At 38.8% G+C, this 24,363-nt stretch overlaps 2 protein-coding genes across 2 annotated transcripts in view; one reads left to right on the top strand and one right to left on the bottom strand.

The window, feature by feature from the left end:
- atp6v1e1a (ATPase H+ transporting V1 subunit E1a) overlaps positions 1–11,524 on the top strand; it is a 20,339-nt gene extending 8,815 nt beyond the window's left edge. The window contains exons 4-9 of the mRNA XM_061970193.2: positions 1,864–1,930; positions 2,036–2,125; positions 6,913–6,981; positions 7,073–7,167; positions 7,248–7,335; positions 11,159–11,524. Coding sequence (XP_061826177.1) covers positions 1,864–1,930; positions 2,036–2,125; positions 6,913–6,981; positions 7,073–7,167; positions 7,248–7,335; positions 11,159–11,221 — 472 coding nt within the window. The 3' untranslated portion in view covers positions 11,222–11,524. The remainder of the gene's footprint in view (positions 1–1,863; positions 1,931–2,035; positions 2,126–6,912; positions 6,982–7,072; positions 7,168–7,247; positions 7,336–11,158) is intronic.
- Positions 11,506–24,363, bottom strand: part of slc25a18 (solute carrier family 25 member 18) — a 36,070-nt gene continuing 23,212 nt past the window's right edge. The window contains exons 8-10 of the mRNA XM_061970192.2: positions 22,139–22,311; positions 14,904–14,979; positions 11,506–14,826 (exon numbers count right to left, since the gene is read on the bottom strand). Coding sequence (XP_061826176.1) covers positions 14,685–14,826; positions 14,904–14,979; positions 22,139–22,311 — 391 coding nt within the window. The 3' untranslated portion in view covers positions 11,506–14,684. The remainder of the gene's footprint in view (positions 14,827–14,903; positions 14,980–22,138; positions 22,312–24,363) is intronic.

Below are 24,363 nucleotides of genomic sequence, written 5' to 3'. Positions count from 1 at the left end.
AAGTTCCTTCATGTCTCTGACCACTAATACCCTTGCTTGTTCTGGTGGACCATTCAATCTGATCATTACTTTACAGTTCCTTGTCCATGTATCCTGAATTCGCTTTCCCTTTTTCAAGATCCTGGCTTGTCTTGCAATTTCTGCGTTTCTCTTTGTGAGGTGCTCATTTACATACACTCCAGTGCCTTTCAAATTTTTTCCCAGCTTAAGCATTTCAATTTTATGTTTTCTACTCACAAAACGGATGATGATGTTGGATCTGTTGTTTTGTTTCAGTGGAATGGTGTGGCATGCAGCTATACTTGAACTGCATACAGGAATTCCTTTGTTATTGAAGAAGTTGATGACTTGCTGCTCAAGCGTGTGCAGTTCACCTCTTGGTGCACCTTCTCCCTCCTTGTCACCTGCTGTGATCCGAGCATAGGAGCGGTGGCTTGTCTCAAGCCCAGAAATCACCAGGTCATCCATCCTGGAGTACTGCTCTAGATCGTCCACTCTTCTTTCAAGCTCTTCAATCTTCTTGTCTTTGTCTTTGATTATTGCCTTCAGCTGCTTAATTTCATCAATTAAGTCCAGAAGGCCCGTTTGCTGTTTTGCTACTTTGCTCAGTTCCTCTGACATGAAATTCAGAGACTTTTTCACCTCTTCCATTTCTTCTGCCAACTTCTTAGTTGCCATTCTTTAGAGAGGAAAAGTACTTTTAGAATCCAGTTGATCTTTCAGAATACTTTCTGATTCCAGGCAATCCAGTATTGATGGCTTGTCAGTGCATTGAAGCACATGTCATCAAAAAGTCTCCAACAAGTCCAAAATCACAAAATTGATCCGGCAGTTCAATGTTTATCTTCCTTATAAACATGAAGATGTTGCTCTGCTGGATGGATGTCAACTTATATTCAAGATTTTTCATGAATTGTTGGAGCTGTATATATATATATACACACACACACACATATATATATATATATATATATATATATATATATATATATATATATATATATATATATACTGTGTATATATATATAAAATATATATATACACATATATGTGTATACATATATATGTATGTGTATATATATATGTATATGTGTGTATGTAGAAGACATCTGCCATTATATTCTTCTTAATGACAGAGTGGTAAGGGGCTAGGAATATGTTTGCGATAACATTTCCTATGAAGTGCCCTGCCATTCATTAATTGACATTTTACATGGGCTTCTTCACAGAAAATAGGGCCCTCACAGATTGTGTGTCCCTAATCGTGGCGCCTGTTTTGCCAACAAAGAGGTGTGACCTTGATTAAAAAAAAACCTTCCTGTAACAACACTGACCAGGGATCAAACCCACAACTGCCTTCCAAGACCAGCACTAATGCTGCGCACTATGTGAGACACTGAGGGTGTTTTGGGAAATTTGCCATTGTATTCTTATCAGCGACAGAGCAAGAAGTGGCTACGAATACAATACCCCCCAAACAAAAAAAAAACTGAACCCACAAATCTGTTAAAAATGTTTCTTCTTTTCTGTTTCGGTGTATACAAGTCGACTTTGTGCATGAACAATAGTCTTCCTCAACATATCTTTGTCAACCAAGGAAAATACATTTTGCATTGGTGGCCTATTCCTCCAACAAATCATACACAATAGTGCAAGCACATATTCAGAGAACATTTTGCTGTCATGCTTCATCAAAAGTAGAATTTTTGACAGCGTTCAGAAGTTCACAGAATATGGGACTGTGCAAAATCTTATTTCTAATATCCCAAAGAGGAAAATATAGTCATTCACACATTTATTTGTGACAATGGTGCCTCTGTGGAAGTCTTATTTGTTCTGTGACTGTTCCTCCCGTGGTTACAGCCAGATGTCTCACCTGATGAACCAAGCAAGGCTGAAGGTGCTAAAGGCCCGTGATGACATGATCAACGTGAGCGACTTTGTCTTATGAATATTTACCCATCGTTACACACACAAAATGTATTTTTGGAATGTATCAATAATAAATAAAATCTGTTTCTTTTACCCCTCTCAGGATTTGTTGATCGAATCCCGGCAAAGACTTGCAGAGATTGCCCAGGACCCTGCCAGGTACTCCACACTGCTGGAGGGGCTGCTGTTGCAGGTACAATTCCAACTGATTATGTAATCTATCTGGTTTGTACCTGATACAGTTGAACTTTAATTTACGAACTTAATTGGTTCTTGAACAGGGTTCGTAAATATAAAAGTGTGTATAGTGAAGCACATTTCTCTATAAGAAACAATGTAAACATGAATAATGGGTTCCAGCCTAGACAGGAATCCATATTTCAGTAAAAGTTTTATACACGATATAAAGCGCTGTACAGTACTTTATATCAAACAAACATAACAAGGGGGAAATGGATCAACTTTCTATTCTTAACAAAGCCAAAACAACAACCAGCTGAACTGTCCTTATATGCGGCCGCAATGCAGACACAAACACACTGTCACTAGCCCTGTGGTGCATTCACAAAATGTTTTAACTTTAAAAGCCAGGTTGCTACAACGATTAGGGATAAAAATAAAAAAAATCAATCCACTTTATATTGTTGGTTAATCTTTATTTGTGTGCTATGGTACTTTTATTATTATTATTATTTCTATTTAACAAATTTTTACTTTTTATTCGACCCTTTTTACCGTATTGCTTCTGCACTATCTTGTTCAGCTCATTCATTGTTTATGTTCTTTGTTTGTTTTTTGTTTTGTTTTGTTTTTTGCTCAGTGCTTTTTTAACCTGTAAAGCACTTTGGTTCAATTTAAAAGTTGTTGTAAACGTGCTATATAAATGAAGTCGACTTGACTTGACAGGGAGAACGGAGGCAGTGTCGACAGCGCTGTGGACACTTCCTGAATATTTCAAACCACACATCGCTTGTTTGTTGCTTTCTTTGGGCTAATATTAAGTTAGCAAAATTTGAAAAATGCTGTAAAAATGGCTAAAAAACACACAAAGTAGCACTTTATACTCGGGCTGTCACAATTTAACTTTTTCACTTCCGATACTACACTAATATTGAAGCCTGATATGAGCACCAATCATACATACTTTTATGATTATGTATTGTGAAATGTTAGAAAAGGTTTGATCAATTGAAAAAAATAAAAAAGAACTATGGTAGGTATGAAAAACACCAATTTATTGTTAATTGTCTGTCATGGACTGGTGCAACTTGAATCCGTCCCTGTTCGTGTTGTTACACCCTCCGACAACACACCGACGAGGCATGATGTCTCCAAGGTACGGAAAACAGTCGAAAAAATGGAAAATAACAGAGCTGATTTGACTCAGTGTTTGTAATGTGTTTGAGAAAATGGCGGATTGCTTCCCGATGTGACGTCACGTCGCTCCGAGAGCAAATAATAGAAAGGCGTTTAATTCGCCAAAATTCACCCATTTAGAGTTCGGAAATCGGTTAAAAAAATATATGGTCTTTTTTCTGCAACATCAAGGTATATATTGACGCTTACATAGGTCTGGTGATAATGTTCCACTTTAACGTAAACTTTGAACATAAAACAAACAACACTTACTGTGGCTTGAAAAGAGCAGCATGAACTATGATATGAGCAGAGCATGAAATGAACACAAGCATGAAACTATCATCAAGAACTATGAAACGAACAATGTCGCCAGGCCGACTAACTGACAAAGACAGGCTTAAATAATAATATCATGATTAGCGACAGGTGTGATCCAAACAAATGAGGCAGGTGAAACTAATGAGTAGACATGAAAACTAAAACAAACAAGGGTGCACAAAAAACAGGAACTATGGAGTCCAAAACTAACAGAACTTAACTAAACAAAACATGATCTAGACCACAGATCATGACAAGGTTAGGTCAGGCCTGGGCTATTATTTTGACTCGAGGGGCCAATTTTAGAGAAAAAAGTAATGTCTGCGGGCCGGAATATCTATTTTAGGAACACTAATACAAAACCTCACAAAAATGTCTCATTGAATGCTAAAAACGTTATGACAGACCGCCTTCAAAAACAGAATGGAATTTACATTTTTCTAAGAACGATAAAACGCTGAATATTGACAAAATATGAACGTCACACCCCCTCCCGATCGACATAATTTACAATCAAGTGAAACGCAACAAAAATGCAACAAACTCCGCGAAATATAAACGCGAAGGGTAAAAAAACAAAACACCTACAATCTGATATATGTGATATATCACTAAGCTTTGGAACATTGTTGTAAAAATCTCCTTCCGTGTCTGTCCCTGACACCCGCATTTCAGGGTGCTGTCTTTAAGTTGAAGAAGGTTGGTTTCTTGGCGACACACATTGACCACAGTAATTCATTAAGTTGCGCATCAAAGTGCATTTAAGCTCTCTCAACCACCGGAAAAGATTATTTGTATCGCGCATGCGCCAGTCTCAAAGCGTGGGATACAACCTGTAAGCAGATACCGTTCAATAAAAACGTAGCAACAATTGTAATGAAGAGGAGACTTTATTTGCTTCACAAATTAAAAGAAGACAACATTTTCAAGTGCATGGATGGTAGAAAAAAAGAAATGGAGATTTATTTAAGAAAGTAGCTAAGGAAATGTAAAATGCCGGCTTAATTCGGACTCCCGAACAAAATATGAATGAGACGAAAGATAATGGAGCAGGTATATTAATGGTAAATAATAAAGCGTACACAAACTGTGCAAGCCATCTGATTAACTTTCCGCAAGATAGTCCAGAACAATAGCAACCTTCCTCTGGATATCAGTCAGGGCGTATATGGTATTTTCCTTCGGATTTAAAACTCCTTCCATCAATCCACACAGCCTTATGATTAAACTTTGAGACATTCAAAAGTTTTGTTTCCATAATTTTCGTCCAAAAATTATTTCGAAAAAAACTCTTCCGTCGCCTTTCTTTGCATCCGACCCGATACATTCTTGGTATTAGCGTCATGTTCGTAGCGCAATTCAAGATCATTTCTTGATGCTGTCTGCCATTCAACATCAGCATAGCCATTAGAGACGTAATATTTGTAATCTGTGCCAATATTACAGCGGACATCACTTAAAACAAGTTGTAAGGATTTGCAAATCCTAGTGTGACGTCATAGGTCGACCGTAAAATTAATTGAGTTATCCACGCTAAAATGAAATAAGCTTCCCGCCAGTGTACAGTAGGCACATCGCGTATGACCAATAGTCTCATTTGAGAGTGTGCATGGACACTTGGACTTTACACGAAGGTGTGAAAATACAAAAAAACGAACTATTTGAGAAATCAGACTAATTTAGTGCATGGAAACGTAGTGAATTTGGCCCCCAGCATTCTTAAATTCTTCTGAAAGTGACCCTAAGCATATTAGAATTTACCAAAGTTTTATTCACTGCGGTCAACCCTGGTATATCGACCAATTGGCGCATTTTGTTCAGTGATACAACTCAACCCAACTCAGTCTGGGGCCAGGAAAAAAAACTCAATAGCCACGATAAGCAAACATACACATGTTACGACACAGAAACCACAAGACTTGCAACAGGAGGAGGCGGTGGGGCTCCAGTAGCAAAGCTGCGGCCCTTCTGGCGCTGCTCCAGCCGTCCATCGCCCCTATGGAGTTAAGGCGTAGCAAAGCCATGGGGTTAGAGTGAGGGTATGTGTGTATATGTGCAGTCCATGGTCCATAGTGTGTGTGTTGTCATGTCTATAGGCCTGGAGTCGCCAAGGCCATTTGAGGGAGCTGAATTGTAGATAAGGATTGTTGTTTTCCAAGCCAGCAGACAAATTCCAATGGGTTGTCTGATCTTATACGTCCATTCTGGCTCTCGAGTTGATCAAACTTTGCATTTCAGAAAGGTAAGATACATTGTCTGTAGGTGTGAATTAGGGCTACAACTAACGATTAATTTGATAATCGATTAATCTGTCGATTAATCGATTAATAATCGGATAAAAGAGACAAACTACATTTCTATCCTTTCCAGTATTTTATTGGGGGAAAAAACAGCATACTGGCACTATACTTATTTTGATTATTGTTTCTCAGCTGTTTGTACATGTTGCAGTTTATAAATAAAGGTTAATATTAAAAAATAATAATAATAATAATAATTGTCTCTGCGCATGCGCATAGCATAGATCCAACAAATCGATGACTAAATTAATCAACAACTATTTTTATAATCGATTTCAATCGATTTAATCGATTAGTTGTTGCAGCCCTAGTGTGAATAGTTGTTAGGTGCAAACACCACCCTCTAGTGGGGGTGATCCCTCACCTTAATAACAATAGACCAGTGGTTCTCAACCTTTTTTCAGTGATGTACCCCCTGTGTTTTTTTTTTAAATTCAAGTACCGGTACCCCCTAATCAGAGCAAAGCATTTTTGGTTGAAAAAAAGAGATAAAGAAGTAAAATACAGCACTATGTCATCAGTTTCTGATTTGTTAAATTGTATAACAGTGCAAAATATGTGGTCTTTCTTGAACTATTTGGAAAAAAAGATAGGTTTTTATTAATATTTATAAAGGATTTTTGAATTGTTGCTATTTTTAGAATATTTTAAAAAAAATCTCACGTACCCCTTGGCATACCTTCAAGTACCCCCAGGGGTACGTGTACCCCCATTTGAGAACCACTGCAATATAGGTTGATTGGCAACACTAAATTGGCCCTAGTGTGTGAATGTGAGTGTGAATGTTGTCTGTCTATCTGTGTTGGCCCTGCGATGAGGTGGCGACTTGTCCAGGGTGTACCCCGCCTTCCGCCCGATTGTAGCTGAGATAGGCTCCAGCGCCCCCCGCGACCCCGAAGGGAATAAGCGGTAGAAAATGGATGGATAGATGGATGCAATAGACAATAGAACAACTCAAACGCTTTTGCACATAATGTATCCCGTCTTTTCTTACACTTTGCAGGGATTCTACCAGCTGCTGGAAGAGAAAGTTACCATTCGCTGTCGACAACAGGATGTGGAGATGGTTCAGGTGAGGTTGAGGTTGAACTAGGAACGGTTAGGAAAACAATGCATTGATTTTGTAGAATTAGTTCAACTTTCTAGTGTTGGTTGTCTGGCAGGCTGCAGTGAATAAGAACATCCCTATCTACAAGGAGGCTGTGAAACAACACATAGTCGTTAAAATCGACACCAACCATTTTCTACCATCAAGCATGTAAGAAAATACTATTTGTTACCTTTTTTACCCTTCCTTAGACTGGATTTCTCATCTTTTTGACGTGTTTGTTTTCCCAGCTGTGGAGGGGTGGAGCTATATAATGACAACGGCAAGATAAAAGTGTCCAACACTTTAGAGAACAGACTACAGCTTCTAGCGCATCAGGTAAAGGACATTTAATGTTGTAATAAAAAGGTAATATTGAGAGAATACTTAACTTAATCCAGTGGTTCTTAACCTGGGTTCGATCGAACCCTAGGGGTTCGGTGAGTCGGTCTCAGGGGTTCGGCAGAGCCTTCGCCGCAGCGGTCAAGACACACCAGACTCATGAATTGATTAACGTGGACCCCGACTTAATTAAACAAGTTGAAAAACTTATTCGGGTGTTACCATTTAGTGGTCAATTGTACGGAATATGTACTGTGCCGTGCAATCTACTAATAAACGTTTCATTCAATCAATCAATCAATCATGTAAATAAAAACTTCTCCCTATCGGCGTATCTGTACTGTAAAGTTAAAATTTGAATGACAATAAAAAATAAGTCTAAGTCTAAGTATTATGGATACCCCCAAACAATGTTGCCTCTAATTTTCCATCTGATTTGCAAGTGTGTAATTTGTTGTGAGTTTATGCACTGTGTTGGTTTTGTTCTTTGAACAAGGTGATGTTCATGCACGGTTCATTTTGTGCACTAGTAAAAAAAACATGTAACTTTGTCTTGAATTTGAAAAAAAAAACATTTTATTTTTCACTAAAGAAGGGTTCGGTGAATGTGCATATGAAACTGGTGGGGTTCGGTACCTCCAACAAGGTTAAGAACCACTGACTTAATCCATTCCATAATTTAATTACACATACTGATGTACAATAGTTTTTAAGTGTTGTACACGCATACACATGTTTTAATTTACATTTTTCTCTGAATTGCTGTACATTCTTGAGTAGCAGGTAGTAGTTTGCTTTTTGCATAATTTTAGCTGTTTACAAATTCACTATATAGTGGAATTTCATCATTTTCAATAAATTAAGGGTTTGAATGTACTCTATATCCAACATTATGTATTATTCTAACTGATCTTTTTCGTAACACGGTTAGTTAGTGAATGAAGCGCACATTTGTAGTTATTATCACTCTCTCGGCTTTCGTCTCCTTCGTGTTCGCTTCTACAAGCAGCAGTTCATCCTCCGTATATTCAGCTTCAAAAATATAAGAATCCTCATTTGTCCAAAAATAGTCGTCATCTTTGTTATCTGTTACTAAGTCTACCATGATTAGAACACACAAGCATTTGTTTCCGGAAGTAGGAACATACATTTGTTGCTGGAAGTCGCAAGTGCAATGCTATGGAAACGGATATAATTGCGCCGAGAAAAGAAGTTCCGTTATTGCTTGGAATGATCAAAATATGGTATATATTGTACATATTACATATTGTTATGAACATGTCTTTTACTACATTATATGTTTACTTGCAGTGTGTATATAAAACGTTGATGGAGAGTGATGAAGTTGTTTTGGAGGGCTTTGTAGGCCATTAACCGCATCTTGTAAGCATTTTTATCATCTTTAACTTAACTTGATATTTATGCAATATTTATTAAAATACATTTACTCTAGTACCCTACTGGGATCCAATATCCAATTAAATTGAAATGAGCATGTTATTTATTGATCTGTGTTGGCCCTGTGATGAGGTGGCGACTCGTCCAGGGTTTACCCAGCCTTCCGCCCGAATGCAGCTGAGATAAGCTCCAGCACCCCCAGTGACCCCGAAAGGGACAAGCAGTAGAAAATGGATGGATGAATGTTTTTTTTTTTTTTTTTATTTTATTTTTATTAAATCAACATAGAAAAAAACACACGATACACTTTCAACTAGTGCATCAACCCAAAAAAGAAACCCTTCCTCCCCCATTCACACTCATACACACCCACTCACACAAAAGGGGTTGTTTCTTTCTGCTACCAATATTCTGGTTCCCACAACATGGACAACACTTCTGCAAGGGACACAGTCCCTGAAGCACACTTGATTGTTTGTGCTGCTGGTCCACTAACATTTTCATTTAATTACTATTTTTTCTTTTTTTTTAATGTAATTATTTTTATATTGTTTTACTTTCTTTTTTATCCAAGAAAAGATTTAAAGTTAAAGTTAAAGTACCAATGATTGTCACACACACACTAGGTGTGGCGAGTATATTCTCTGCATTTGACCCATCACCCTTGATCACCCCCTGGGAGGTGAGGGGAGCAGTGGGCAGCAGCGGTGGCCGTTATTTATCTTATCTAAAAAAAAAAGAAGAAGAAAAAAATAAAAAATAAAAAAAAGGACCTTATCTTCACCAGACCTGGTTGTAAATTAAATTAGCTTCGTTTAAAGGTTTTTTTTTTTAAACCAGGTCCAGTCCAGATAATGTCCAAGTCGGGTTCAGCAACACACACCTTCATTCATGTACACTGAAAAAAAAAATTTAAAAAAATGATGAATGTTATTTATTGAATCACAAATTTTGAAATTTTATGATTTGGTGCATTTGCAAACAGCTAAAATGATGTACAAAGCAAACTATAACCTGCTACCCAAGAATGTACAACAATTCTTCTCAACAAAAGAGGAGAAATATAACCTTAGAGGAAAATCAAATTTAAGACATTTGTATAAGCGGTAGAAAATGGATGGATGGATGGATGGATGGATGCTCGTACAACACTTAAAACCTTTAACATATCTGTATGTGGAATTAAATTATGGAATGGATTAACCAAATAAATCAAACAAAGCACCAATATGATTCAGTTTAAGAGACTGTTCAAACTACAAGTGTTCACAAAGTACACAGAACAAGAATTATGATGAACATCTTGAACCTTTTTTTTATTATAATTTTTTTTTAGATAAAGATTATTTATGCATTTAATATTGTTTACTTCCCTATGGTATATTATTTATTTATTCACTGTTATGTTACAGAGAACAAGGAAATGGGATAAAATTGCTATGGTATGAAAATGGGTAGGATTAAATAAGCTCTTCTTCTTCCTACTCCTTTTCGGACGTGCTGTAATGAAATATAAATAAATAAATATGTGATGCATTACATTGTATCGTGTTCGAAATAAACTTAAACTGATTGGCAACACTAAATTGGCCCTAGTGTGTGCGGGACAAGCGGTAGAAAATGGATGGATGAACTGAACTGAACTGAACTGAAGGATAGGACCTTTATCTCAACATATGAAATGTAACTTACTTCACCAATTATTATTTATTTACTTATTTTTATTGTGATTACTTATGGAGTATATTGTGAATAAATTGAGAACAGGAAGTGAACAAAAGTTTTAGCAACTTTTATGTAAAAGAAAAGGGGTAGGATTACATAAGATCTGCTTCTTCCTACTCCTTTTCGAACATGTTGAAAAGAGAAACTGGAGATTGTGATGTATCATGTTGTATGCTTGCATGTTCGAAATAAACTCAAAACTCAACTCAACTGTAAAAGTCAACCAACAGAATTTCCCTGTGTTGGCCTGTAGAGGGCACTACAGTCCACAAAGTTATTTTAATGCTTGGTACAGAATTAAAATGTATACTCTTTGAGGGTTATAATTTTGGCCTTGATGTGTAAGTACTGTACATGTTGCCAAGGGCGCCGAAAAGGGGGGGTAAAGGAGATGGATTCTAGGGGCCCATGATGGAGGGGGCCCAAAGAGGCCCCTAATGATGATGAAATTATAATACAGAAAAAATAATGACACTGTGTTGGGGGCCCTGTAAAGATTCTTTTCATGGGGCCCAAAATCCCTAGCGGCGCCCCTGCATGTTGCACAACACATAGGTACAAATTGACAATGTATACTCTGGTTAGTATGTTCACAAATAATGCAGATAGGACATACTGTATGTAAATATCTGAACTTCTCCACTTATATATTGTTATTTAATCTTTGTCCTATGGATGCTGTTCATCCTCTGTGCAGATGATGCCTGAAGTCCGAGTGTCCTTGTTTGGCGCCAACCCCAACCGCAAGTTCACAGATTAACGGTGGATTTGAAGGGAGCAGCGTGCGCGCAGGTGGAATATGTTTGGTGAACACTCTTCCTAAAGGGGAGCTTTGTTGCACAATCCTAGTACGACAACAAGTTCACACACCCGAGTGCCTTACTTTTTTGTTGTTGTTGTTTTCACCCAGGTGAATGCTTTGAATGTAATTTAAACCATGTGTGCCATAAATGTCTTCACCGTGTCCAGAAGCAAACAAAGAGCAGCTTTACTATTGTTACAAAGTATTTCATATTCAAAAACCAAAGTAATAAATAAGTGGGAGACAGAAAACTTGTGTATCTTTATTTACAAGTTGTAAACAAACATTTTTTTCTACATTGGTAAAATGAAATAGTCTAATTATATAAACTACAATAATGCATTTGCAGTATAGAAAAATGCTTTTAGTGTTTTTTTTTCAAATGGTACTCCAAAATAATACTCAAAACAGCTCTTAGTTTGTTTTCCATTTACAACAATGATAAGGCTTTCGTACATTTTCATACTTAGTCAGGGTTTGGTCCAATTTATTTAGCTCCCAAGCTTTGAAGAAGAGGAAGTCAAGGTTTACAGTATGTCGGAAGTGAGCTGCGTGTGTGTGTGTGTGTTTTACGCTAATGCAGGGATTAAATCATTATCATCAGATTAGCAAACAACCTACTGACAGGCCGCACTTCCCAATCCAGGCAGGGAATCCAAGATTACAACTCAGAGCACACGGATGGAGTGGGAGGAATGCATAACAGGGCAGGCGTAAATACAGTGCCTGGCAGAAGTATTAACTTGTGTTTTGTTGCCTCACAAACTGGAATGAAAATGGCTTGTTTAGATTAGGGGTGTCCAAAGTGGGGCTTTGTGGCGTTCAAAATGTAATACATGTTTACACTGACCTCTTTCATTTACTGTTGGCTGACTATTTGCAATCTAACCAGGGCCGCCCCTGTTTATACGCAAATCACACATTTCGTAGGGCCCCTCAATCCGTAGGGGACCCCATTTTGCGTTAGACGCATGTAAAATCGCAATTATTTAATTACAGGGTGCTTCAATTCAATGTATATACTCTGATGATTATCTTGTGTGATGACTGTATGATGATAGTATATATCTGTACCATGAATCGATTTAAGTGGACCCCGACTTAAACAAGTTGAAAAACTTATTCGGGTGTTACCATTTAGTGGTCAATTATACGGAATATGTACTGTACTGTGCAATCTACTAATAAAAGTTTCAATCAATCAATCAATTCATATATTTGAAACAGACTTATTCCAAGCTCATTCCTGCTACATCAGTGATGAGAATATAATAGCAAATTTCCCTTCACCTCGTTGCAGGGCAGACATACTGGGTTTGATCCCTAGGGGGAGTGGAGGCAAGGTTTGCAAATTTATGTTCGAAATTTGCGATTTTGAAAGGAAACATGACCGTAATTTCAAGGCTATTGATCGCGCTGCCATTTAAGCCACACCCACCATATTTTACAGCGCTGCCATTTAAGCCACACCCACCATATTTTACAACAAATTAATATGTTTACATACAGTATATTAGCCTCACTGGACTATAAACTGCAGATAAATACCGGTACAAAATATTTTTTAAATGTTTTACATACCTTAATTGTTTCTAAACGGTGCCTGTCACACGGCAGTAAAACGGCTAATGAAACAAAACAGAAGTCAAACGGACCCAATAACTCCACGGTAGCGTTTTGGCGAATTTACGAAACTGAAACAATACCAAAAAAATGCCATTGTAAGTTAATAATACTAATACACACACTTGTAAGCGTGTTAGCATATTTGCTAATGCAAACGACGCCAGCTTGATTACATTCTGATAGCGCATACAAATATGCTTGAAAACACTAATCACACATGGGACGGTTTAGTAAGTATGAAATGTTTTTGTTGTATTGTAAATCTTACAAACGTTGCTTGGAGTGATGAATGAAGAATCCTTTCGAGCAGAAACGCTATCGACGAATAGTTAATGAAACCTAAAAGACTTTCGGTTCAAAGAACGGAACAGGAAATACATTTTCAACCAGCAGCACCTGCAGTGAGCGTAGTCGTCCAAAAGACGGCGCCGTAGCACAAACATCAACACACCTTTTCAGTGTGTCTGTCGAGTGTTTTATGAAAACAATTTGTTGAATACAAAACATGACCGGTAGCGAAGAAAAAAGCCATAATTTAGCCGCATCGTTTTATAAGCCGACGGGGGTCAACAAATAGCGGCTTATGTGTTGTGTTTTTAGTTCTCTGCGTTCTCTTTTATTGTGATGTGTTTCCTCAGCTCATTAGTCTCCAGCAAGGGGCGGACACTAAGGCACACCTGCAACCTATTTCTTCAGAGGAGTATTTAAGCTCGTCACCCACAGCTGGGTCTTGCCGGTTATTTTATCCTGCACCTCCCACGTGCATGCGCCTACTTCGCCTCGTCAGTCCGGGTACGTTATTTTTCCTTAGTCCTGTTATTTCTAACTTTGTTGTGTTTGTTTCCCAGCCTCCTTGAGGCAGCAAGGACATTATGCTGTGCTGAGTGCGCCCTGGTTTTTCCCCCCTGTCGACCACTGAGGAACCTGTTTTAGTTAGTATTCATGGTGTGCATTTCTGCCCCATCGCTTTTTGTTACACTTTTTGGACTTATTAAATGTATTCATTTTTGTTATTCAAACTTGCCTCCCGTCTCTGCATCCCGGGGTCACCCCCTTGACCAGTTCTTAACATAATGGTCCGAAAAATACTGTACTTAACCAAATTTTTCCCAATGAAATCGTCGTCCAAAACATTATTCAAACTAAATTCAAGTTTTCGTGAACTAGGATAAAAAATGTTTGATACAAATAAAGTGTGTAAAAAATACCAGGAGGTGTGAGCTGTGGCCTCCAAATACAAGTTATTAATCCATCTATGTTATTTGCACTAATTAAATAATTAAATGAACTTCATTATTTACATTTAGGCTAGGTCACATGCCATTAACACTTTTTCACTTTGGTCCTTGGATGGGAAACAGTTTGGGCGCCCCCGGTTTAGACTATTTTGTACGGATCCATCACATAATATTCTGATAAAAACAGGTTGAAATGTAACAAAATAGCTAAAAGGCCAAAGGAGGTTAATACTTTTGCAAGGCACTGTACATTCAATAAGTGATGAATGAATATTATGCAAGATTGTCATTTAATCATGAGGAGTTTTAGCTAGCAGCCTGAACACCTTTTCCTTAACAAGACCAGATTATCTTTTTTGGGGGGTTGAAGAACCAGCTCCCATTGCAGCAAGGAGGCTGGTTTTAAGGACATGAAGCCCACACAGAGGACCCTGTTAAACCATTGCCACCCTGTTGCCTGCAGGGTCCCCACAAGGACACCTTCTTCTTCTCACCCTCTTTGTGTTCATGGATCTGCTGATTGAGGCAGCAAAATGATAACAACACGGCAAGTTTTGCTATCCCAGCAAGCCGAGCAGCGTCTCCCCGACTCCGAGAAAGTAGACGCCCTGTGCGATGCCAAAAAGCGGGGCGATGACCAGCGCACGACACGCCGCACCTTTTAGGAACGCCGACGGCCCCTCTCGCCTCATGATGCGCCTACAGAAGGACACGCAATCACAGCTCAAATATATTGCAATTAGACAAATAACAGTGTTTTATTCTGAAATATTTACCGTGTGCAGTCAATGATTCCTCTGTAGCTGTCCTCCCCTTCACCTTTTTGCAGTGTTTGCAGGCGTGTTTTTATGACTACGGGTGGGAAAGACATTTTGTTACTAAAGGCTTTTCCATCAAAGAAATCACTTCATACATACAGTAATGGTGTGGTAACATTACATTTGGCATTGTAACGACCTGCTGGGTTGATGTTGTGTTCCTGAGTGAGTGGTTGGGTTCATAGGCGCCGATCTACATTTATGCCAGTGGGTGCTCGGTGTGTGTGTATTAGGGTTGTCCTGATACCAATATTTTGGTACCGGTGCCAAAAGTATTTTGGTACTTTTCGGTACTTTTCTAAAGAAAGGGACCACCAAAATGTCATTATTGGCTTTATTTTAACAAAAATCTTAACGGTACATTAAACATGTTTCTTATTGCAATGTTGTCTTTAAATAAAATAGTGAACATACACGACAACTTTTCTTTTAGTAGTAAGTAAACAAACAAAGGCTCCTAATTAGTCTGCTGACATATGCAGTAACATACAGGACTGTCTCAGAAAATTAGAATATTGTGATAAAGTTCTTTATTTTCTGTAATGCAATAAAAAAAATGTTTTAAAGTCATACATTCTGGATTCATTACACATCAACTGAAATATTGCAAGCCTTTTATTATTTTAATATTGCTGATTATGGCATACAGCTTAAGAAAACTCAAAAATCCTATCTCAAAAAATTTAAATATTTCCTCAGACCAAGTAAAAAAAAAAAGATTTATAACAGCAAAACAAAATCAAACATTTGAAAATGTCAATTAATGCACTCAGTACTTGGTTGGGAATCCTTTTGCACGGATTACTGCATCAATGTGGCGTGGCATGGAGGCAATCAGCCTGTGGCATTGCTGAGGTGTTATGGATGCCCAGGATGCTTCAATAGCGGTTTTTAGCTCATTTGCATTATTGGGTCTGGTGTCTTTCAGCTTCTTCTTCACAATACCCCACAAATTCTCTATGGGGTTCAGGTCAGGGGAGTTGGCAGGCCAATCGAGGACAGTAATGCCATGGTCAGTACACCAGTTACTGGTGGTTTTGGCACTGCTGGATCATGCTGGAAAATGAAATCATCATCTCCATAGAGATTTTCAACAGATGGAAGCATGTAGCTGTATTCCCATGGTCAAGCCACTCCTGAACTCAAGACAACGGAAGAAGCGTCTGACTTGGGCTATGGAAAAGAAACACTGGACAGTTGCAGAGTGGTCCAGAGTCCTGTTTTCAGACGAAAGCAAGTTGTGTATTTCATTTGGAAGTCAAAGCGCTAGAGTCTGGAGGAAGGCTGGAGAGGAGCAAAATCCAAGTTGCTTGAAATCCAGTGTGAAGTTCCCACAGTCAGCAATGGTTTGGGGAGCCATGTCAGCTGCTGGTGTTGGTCCACTGTGTTTCATCAAGTCCAGAGTCAATGCAGCTGTGTACCAAGAGATTTTAGAGCACTACATGCTTCCATCTGTTGAAAAGCTCTATGGAGATGATGATTTCATTTTCCAGCATGATCCAGCAGTGCCAAAACCACCAGTAACTGGTGTACTGACCATGGCATTACTGTCCTCGATTGGCCTGCCAACTCCCCTGACCTGAACCTCATAGAGAATTTGTGGGGTATTGTGAAGAAGAAGCTGAAAGACAGCAGACCCAATGATGCAAATGAGCTAAAAACCGCTATTGAAGCATCCTGGGCATCCATAACACCTCAGCAATGCCACAGGCTGATTGCCTCCATGCCACGCCACATTGATGCAGTAATCCGTACAAAAGGATTCCCAACCAAGTACTGAGTGCATTAATTGACATTTTCAAATGTTTGATTTTGTTTTGCTGTTATAAATCTGTTTTTATTACTTGGTCTGAGGTAATATTCTAATTTTTTGAGATAGGATTTTTGAGTTTTCTTAAGCTGTATGCCATAATCAGCAATATTAAAACGACAAAAGGCTTGCAATATTTCAGTTGATGTGTAATGAATCCAGAATGTATGACATTTTTGTTTTTTTAATTGCATTACAGAAAATAAAGAACTTTATCACAATATTCTAATTTTCTGAGACAGTCCTGTATTTTGTCATTTTCCATTCTATTATTTTGTCAACATTATGAGGGACAAGTGGTAGAAAATGAATTCTTAATCTACTTGTTCATTCACTGTTAATATGTGCTTATCTTCTGTTTCAACGTGTTCTATCTACACTTCTGTTAAAATGTAATAATCACTGATTCTTCTGTTGTTTGATACTTTGCATTAGTTTTGGATGATACCACAAATTTGGGTATCAATCAGATACCAAGTAGTTACAGGATCATACAATGGTCATATTCAAAGTCTTCATGTGTCCAGGGACATATTTCCTGGTAATATAAATTTTTTTTAAACGAAAGAATATTTTGTGATGTTAAAAATCATAGTAGTATCGACTAGATACGCTATTGTATGTGGAATAATTACAGTGGATGTTAGGTGTAGATCCACCAATGGTGTTTGTTTAGGGGGGTCCCCACATCTGCGGTCCCCTCCAAGGTTTCTCATTGTCATCCCATTGGGTTGAGTTTTTTCTTGCCCTGATGTGGGATCTGAGCCGAGGATGTCGTTGTGGTTTGTGCAGCCCTTTGAGACACTTGTGATTTAGGGCTATATAAGTAAACTTTGATTGATTGATTGTTTATATTGTAGCGAAGAGTTGGTGCTGCAGGGAATTCTGGGAATTTGTTCTGTAGTGTTTATGTTGTGTTGCGGTGCAACTAATCTTCCAAAATGTGTTTGCCGTTGTTGTTCAGTGTGGTTTCACTATATGGCACATGTTTATGACAGTGTTGGCATTGTTCATACTGCCACCCTCAGTGTGACATGCACGGCTGTTGAGTAGGTATGTCCTTCATTCGTTCGTGGGCAGTGAGTTCAAAGTCAAGATATTTGTATCATTATTTCTTTGTCAAGTACAAACCCCGTTTCCATATGAGTTGGGAAATTGTGTTAGATGTAAATATAAACGGAATACAATGATTTGTAAATAATTTTCAACCCATATTCAGTTGAATATGCTACAAAGACAACATATTTGATGTTCAAACTGATAAGCTTTTTTTTGTTTTTGCAAATAATCATTAACTTTACAATGTGATGGCTTGCCAATTAGACTATTTGATTTGTGACTCTTTTATTATGCGAAACGTTACGTACCAAACACGCCACTAAATTATTAGCATGATCAAAAATTATGTAAAAGAATGAAAGGTGTCGTCAATCTTACGTGGGTGAATCGGCGCTTTTTGTTGAGTTGATGTTGTGTTCCTGAGTGAGTGATAATCAGAGTTCCCATGGCCATGAACGTACCACGCCTGTAAGGTGATTGGCGAAGAGGGAGGAAGCGTTCGTTGTTGCGGAAATGAGGGACGAGGATAGTCGGTTTGTGGAAGGAATGAGATAAGTTGAGCTGTGTTTGCATAGGTTGCTCAATAAAAGTTTAAAAAGAGCGTGAGACTTTGTGTGCACTTCTTCTGGACGCAACAGTATGTTATTTATGTATGGAAAGTAATTCGTTAGGCAGGAATTCTTATTTGCACATTATTGAGTCACGTTACTGTTATGTTCAAGTAACACATTTGTTGTATTGTAATTTATTTTATTTTATGCGGTCCCGCATTTCGTTCCTATCTGTTGTTTCCGTGGGCCCGAATAGGGAACGGACGGGGGAGGAGCTAGAAAAAAAAGAGCGGGAGATGAGAAAAGTTGTTTTGTTGTGTGTGTGCAGTCCAGCATTTCCTGCCTTTGTGGTACTTTTGCAAGGAGGACAACAAAATTATCTTCGAAACAAGTCAACTGTAACCCGCCTTTAACCCACAGCCGTCGAAGTTGGTGAGAGACCAAGATATTAGGGTTACAGTGTGTAGAGTATTTGCTTTATAACACTGCAGTGGTAACTCGCAAGCTTCAAATATTGAGGTTTTACCAAATTTTTGTATATTTTTAGTTGTAAATTAATCTTTTTCAAGCATATAATAGCCAAATACACTATATTGCCAAAAGTATTCGGCCACCTTCCTTGACTCACATATGAACTTGAAGTGCCATCCCATTCCTAACCCATAGGGTTCAATATGATGTGGGTCCACCTTTTGCAGCTATTACAGCTTCAACTCTTCTGGGAAGGCTGTCCACAAGGTTGCAGAGTGTGTTTATAGGAATTTTTGACCATTCTTCCAAAAGCGCATTGGTGAGGTCACACAGTGATGTTGGTCGAGAAGGCCTGGCTCTCAGTCTCTGATCTAATTCATCCCAAAGGTGTTCTATCGGGTTCAGGTCAGGACTCTGTGCAGGCCAGTCAAGTTCATCCACACCATGTCTTTATGGACCTTGCTTTGTGCACTGGTGCACAGTCATGTTGGAAGAGGAAGGGGCCCACTCCAAACAGTTCCCACAAGGTTGGGAGCATGAAATTGTCCAAAAATGTTTGGTATCTTGGAGCATTCAAAGTTCCTTTCACTGGAACTAAGGGGCCAAGCCTAACTCCTGAAAAACAACCTCACACCAAAATTCCTTCTCCACCAAATTCCACACTCGGCACAATGCAGTTCGAAATGTACAGTTCTCCTGGCAACCTCCAAACCCAGACTCATCCTTTAGATTGCCAGATGGAAAAGCGTGATTCATCACTCCAGAGAATGGATCTCCACTGCTCTAGAGTCCATTGGCGACGTGCTTTACACCACTGCATCCCACGCTTTACATTGGACTTGGTGATGTGTGCCTTAGATGCAGCTGCTCAGCCATGGAAACCCATTCCTTGAAGCTCTCAGCGTACTGTACGTGGGCTAATTGGAAGGTCACATGAAGTTTGGAGCTCTGTAGCAACTGACTGTGCAGAGAGTTGGTGACCTCGTTGCACTATGCGCTTTAGCATTCGTTGACCCCTCTCTGTCAGTTTACGTGGCCTACCACTTGGTGGCTGAGTTGCTGTTGTTCCCAAACTCTTCCATTCTCTTATAATAAAGCCAACATTTGACTTTGGAATATTTAGGAGCGAGGAAATTTCACGACTGGGTTTGTTGCACAGGTGGCATCCCATGACAATTCCACGCTGGAAATCACTGAGCTCCTGAGAGCGGCCCATTCTTTCACAAATGTTTGTAGAAACAGTCTCCATGCCTAAATGCTTGATTTTATACACCTGTGGCCGGGCCAAGTGAGTAGGACACCTGATTCTGATCATTTGGATGGGTGGCCAAATACTTTTGGCAATGTAGTGTATAATAGAAATATCAACAATACAGTATTATTGGTCACTTGAGGAGACCAAACCAATCAGAGCACGCTATTCAGTATCGTGCCAACTGATTGGCTCAACCCCAGGCAGCATTAAAACAGGGGTGTCATACTAATTTTAGCTCAGGGGCCGCATGGAGTAAAATCTGTGCACACGTGGGCCGGACTATTAAAATCATGGCATTAAAACTAAAAAATAAAGACAACTTCAGATTGTTTTCTTCGTCTGATTTTGGCCAAAAATAGAACGAAGTCCTTCTGAAAATATTACAATAAAAATATAGAAAAAAATACCGGCAGTGGTAAAGTTTAGATCCCTGAAGGAAAGAAGAAAGTGAATGAATGTTTATAACTGAATACATTTACCTATGCATAAAAATGTATTTTCTTTTGTAGTATTTTTTAAAATGAATTAGGTAACGTTTATGACAACCTTTTTTCAAAACACAACATAGAATGTGAGGTATGCATACATTTATCATTAGTTTTCAAAACAGTCACAAAAAAGTGGGACCCCAAAAATTTACTGTGGGACCCCATTTTTATGACTGGATGGGGTCCCTGGTAACCCATTTTGAAAATTCCTAGCGCCAACACTGATGGAGTATTGGTGCATGCAAAGCAGCAGCAGGCAGCTGTGGCCTGCAGGCCGGTTCTAATACTAATTAAACATCATCCCAGGGGCCATAGATAATTCATTCCAGATCCGCCCCGCGGGCCTTGACTTTGACACCCCTGTATTAGAAAAAGAGTATAAAAGTGACTAAAAAGTGTCGAGAGCAGTGTGGGCCACTAGCGCCCCTTAGAGGGCTTCCAAAAAATATCTGTTTCTCAGCTGTAGTCCGTATGGGCCGCAGTGGTACTCAGTTGGAATAACCTTGTTGTGGCAGTAATGGTAATGACAATATCAAACAAATAAAATAAGTCTGGAGCTAAAATCATTAAGAAGTTTCTTAAGCGCAAAAAGTATAACTAAAGTTCTACAGCTGTATTATCATTTGCACTTTAACTTTATCGACAGTTTATTTTAGCACAACATAATTGTATGTCATTTTTTGTCAATTATTTATGAGACCCTTCTTATGCAGTATATTTGGTTAGTATCAGCCTGACCTAAGCCTAAGGTTCATGAAACAAAACTTGAGCTGTTTGGCCACATTACCCAGCAATAAGTTTGGAGGAGAAAAAGTGAGGTCTTTAATCCCAGGAACACCATCCCCACCATCAAGCATGGTGATGGTAGTATTATGCTCTGGGCCTGTTTTGCTGCCAATGGAACTGGTGCTTTACAGAGAGTAAATGGGACAATGAAAAAGGAGGTTTACCTCCAAATTCTTCAGGACAACCTAAAATCATCAGCCCAGAGGTTGGGTCTTGGGCGCAGTTGGGTGTTCCAACAGGACAATGACCCCAAACACAGTCAAAAGTGGTAAAGGAATGGCTAAATCAGGCTAGAATTAAGGTTTTAGAATGGCCTTCCCAAAGTCCTGACTTAAACGTGTGGACAATGCTAGAGAAACAAGTCCATGTCAGAAAACCAACAAATTTCGCTGAACTGCACCAATTTTGTCAAGAGGAGTGGTCAAAAATTCAAGCAGAAGCTTGCCAGAAGCTTGTGGATGGCTACCAAAACCGCCTTATTGCAGTGAAACTTGCCAAGGGACATGTAACCAAATATTAACATTGCTGTATGTATACTTTTGACCCAGCAGATTTGGTCACATTTTCAGTAGACCCATAATAAATTCTATATATATATATATATATAATTTTTTTTTTTTTACTCGATTCTCTAAAATTATGAATTGATTTAGAATCGGGATAAATGAAAATCGCAATGTGGTTGTGAATACAAAAATTTAACACCCCTAATAAGATGACCCAGCTACAATTCAGTTCAGCTTTTCTAATGGCGCTCTTGTTTCCTTACTCACCATCCAGCGGTGTGACGGCCACAGCTGCCACTGAGCCTGCGGAGCAACCTGCCACAAAGGACTGCCAGAAAGGCGCTCGGGCCTGCACTTCACCCGGGCTTCCGTGTTTTTCCCTGCCCAGTGAGTTCAGGTTGGCGAACAGCGGGAAGTAGATCATTGAGAATGGGACGTCTCTGGAAAAAGTGTGAAAGCCGATTGTGTCCAGTTATGATTGTGTCTAGGACAGGTAATAATGACGGCACCTGCCGAATTCAACATGTCCGAATAGGAGTGGTAGAGATAAACGGAAAAGAAAATGACAAATAGCTATTGGATGAAAGTAGGGAGCGAGCCTTTCACGTTACAACATAGCAGCCAGACATAGCTGGAGGAATGTATTGATTAGTGTTGATTAGGAGGTGTCAGGAAAGACTACAACAAACATGCTGGTTATGTAATCCACACTGAAACAATCAAAAGAGTAATGACAAGGTTTGACTTGAAGTACAAACAGATACTATACATTCAGTAGTTAATGTTAATTTGCTTTACTAATAATTTTTTTCAACACTAGAGCTTCAAAGTATGTTCTCGTTATACCCCATCCTCAGCCATACCATTAGGTACATTCCTTTATTTATTTTCTACCATATATCCTGCCTATCCTCACTGAGGGTACACCATGGCCTGGACTAGTCACCAGTAGGGATGTGCGATATGGCCTAAAATCTGTATCGCAATATATTATTTAGTACAGTATGTAATAGAACCTTTTCAAAACGGATTATACTGTCATTTAGCTGCTGACATATGCAGTAACAAATTGCATCATGACTAGCTGTATTATCTATTCAGTGGCCTTGTGGTCCGCCCTGAGATCGGTAGGTCGTGAGTTCAAATCCCAGCCGAGTCATACCAAAGACTATAAAAATGGGACCCATTAACCTGCTTGGCACTCAGCATCAAGGGTTGGAATTGGGGGTTAAATCACCAAAAATTATTATCGGGCGCAGCCACCGCTGCTGCCCACTGCTCCCCTCACCTCCCAGGGGGTGAACAAGGGAGTGTGTCAAATGCAGAGGACAAATTTCACCACACCTAGTGTGTGTGTGACAATCACTGGTACTTTAACTTAACTTTCAACCTTAACTTATTTTCTCAAAACTATCTTAATCTACTTGTTAATTTATTGATTACTTTCTGTTGTAACAAGGTACTATCCACACTTCTATTATAATGTAATCAATGCGTATTATTATGTTGTCTGAGACTGTACATTAGTTTCGGGCATATTGGTCATACCAATGCTGATGCTTGATATTTTTTTTATTATAATTTTTTTGTTTAGTTAATTTAATTCAATTTTTTTCATTAATTAATTTATTTCAGGCAATGACATAAAACAATAGAAATAAAAGTTGAGGTTAACAACACGTAATAATATAAATTAAAATAATGCAAAAGGTAATGTACAGTATGTAAGCACGATGGTTCAGATTTTCAAGATCATTCAATGATTTAATTTTTTGATCACAATAATAATCAAACAAATACAATGCGATGTAACAATATCAAATTTGACCATTATTTCCTTCTATTGGCTCTGATTTAAATATTTTGCGTTTTCCCCCCAGAGTCATCCTGTTTTGAGGGACATAATTCCTGAGGACATAAACATGAACAAAAACGACAAAATATTTTTTTATTAATAAAGAAATAACGATTGGTGCTTGATGAATATTGGTGATACTAAACTTGGTTTCGTTTCTATCGATAGCGCTAGCTGCCCAAATTTGTTGTTTACATTCAAGGGCTCTAGCTTGCGGTTAGCATATCCTCTTTCCATGTTTAGCTATTCTGTTACGCTTGCGTGGCATTGTGATGCCGGAGGTCGTCTTTTCAAGATGCAGAGGGATGTCAGGAAGCGGCTTGCAGGTGAGAATAAATGATTTATTCTAGTTGCAGAACAAAATGCTGCGCGGTGCACCACGGCACGGAAAACAAGAGGGTAGCCAAAAGATGCTAATATCAAAAATACAGACTATGAGAGAAACCAAGAGTGTAACTTGTTGCGTAGGAGCAAACAAGACCAACAGACCGAGTGAGGCCAGCGCGTAAACTAAATAGCCCTCTGATTAGTGCCCGGGCAACAGGTGCGCGTCCGGAACACTAACCAGAGGCAGGTGACTATAATCTGCCGTCATGGCAACAGAAACAAACAAACTCAAGAGGTGCTGAAAACACAA

The sequence above is a fragment of the Nerophis lumbriciformis genome, linkage group LG10 (genome assembly GCF_033978685.3).
Source record: "Nerophis lumbriciformis linkage group LG10, RoL_Nlum_v2.1, whole genome shotgun sequence".
Taxonomy (NCBI): domain Eukaryota; kingdom Metazoa; phylum Chordata; class Actinopteri; order Syngnathiformes; family Syngnathidae; genus Nerophis; species Nerophis lumbriciformis.
Note: the sequence above shows the minus strand (reverse complement) of the source record. Positions and strands in the feature narration are given on the sequence as shown.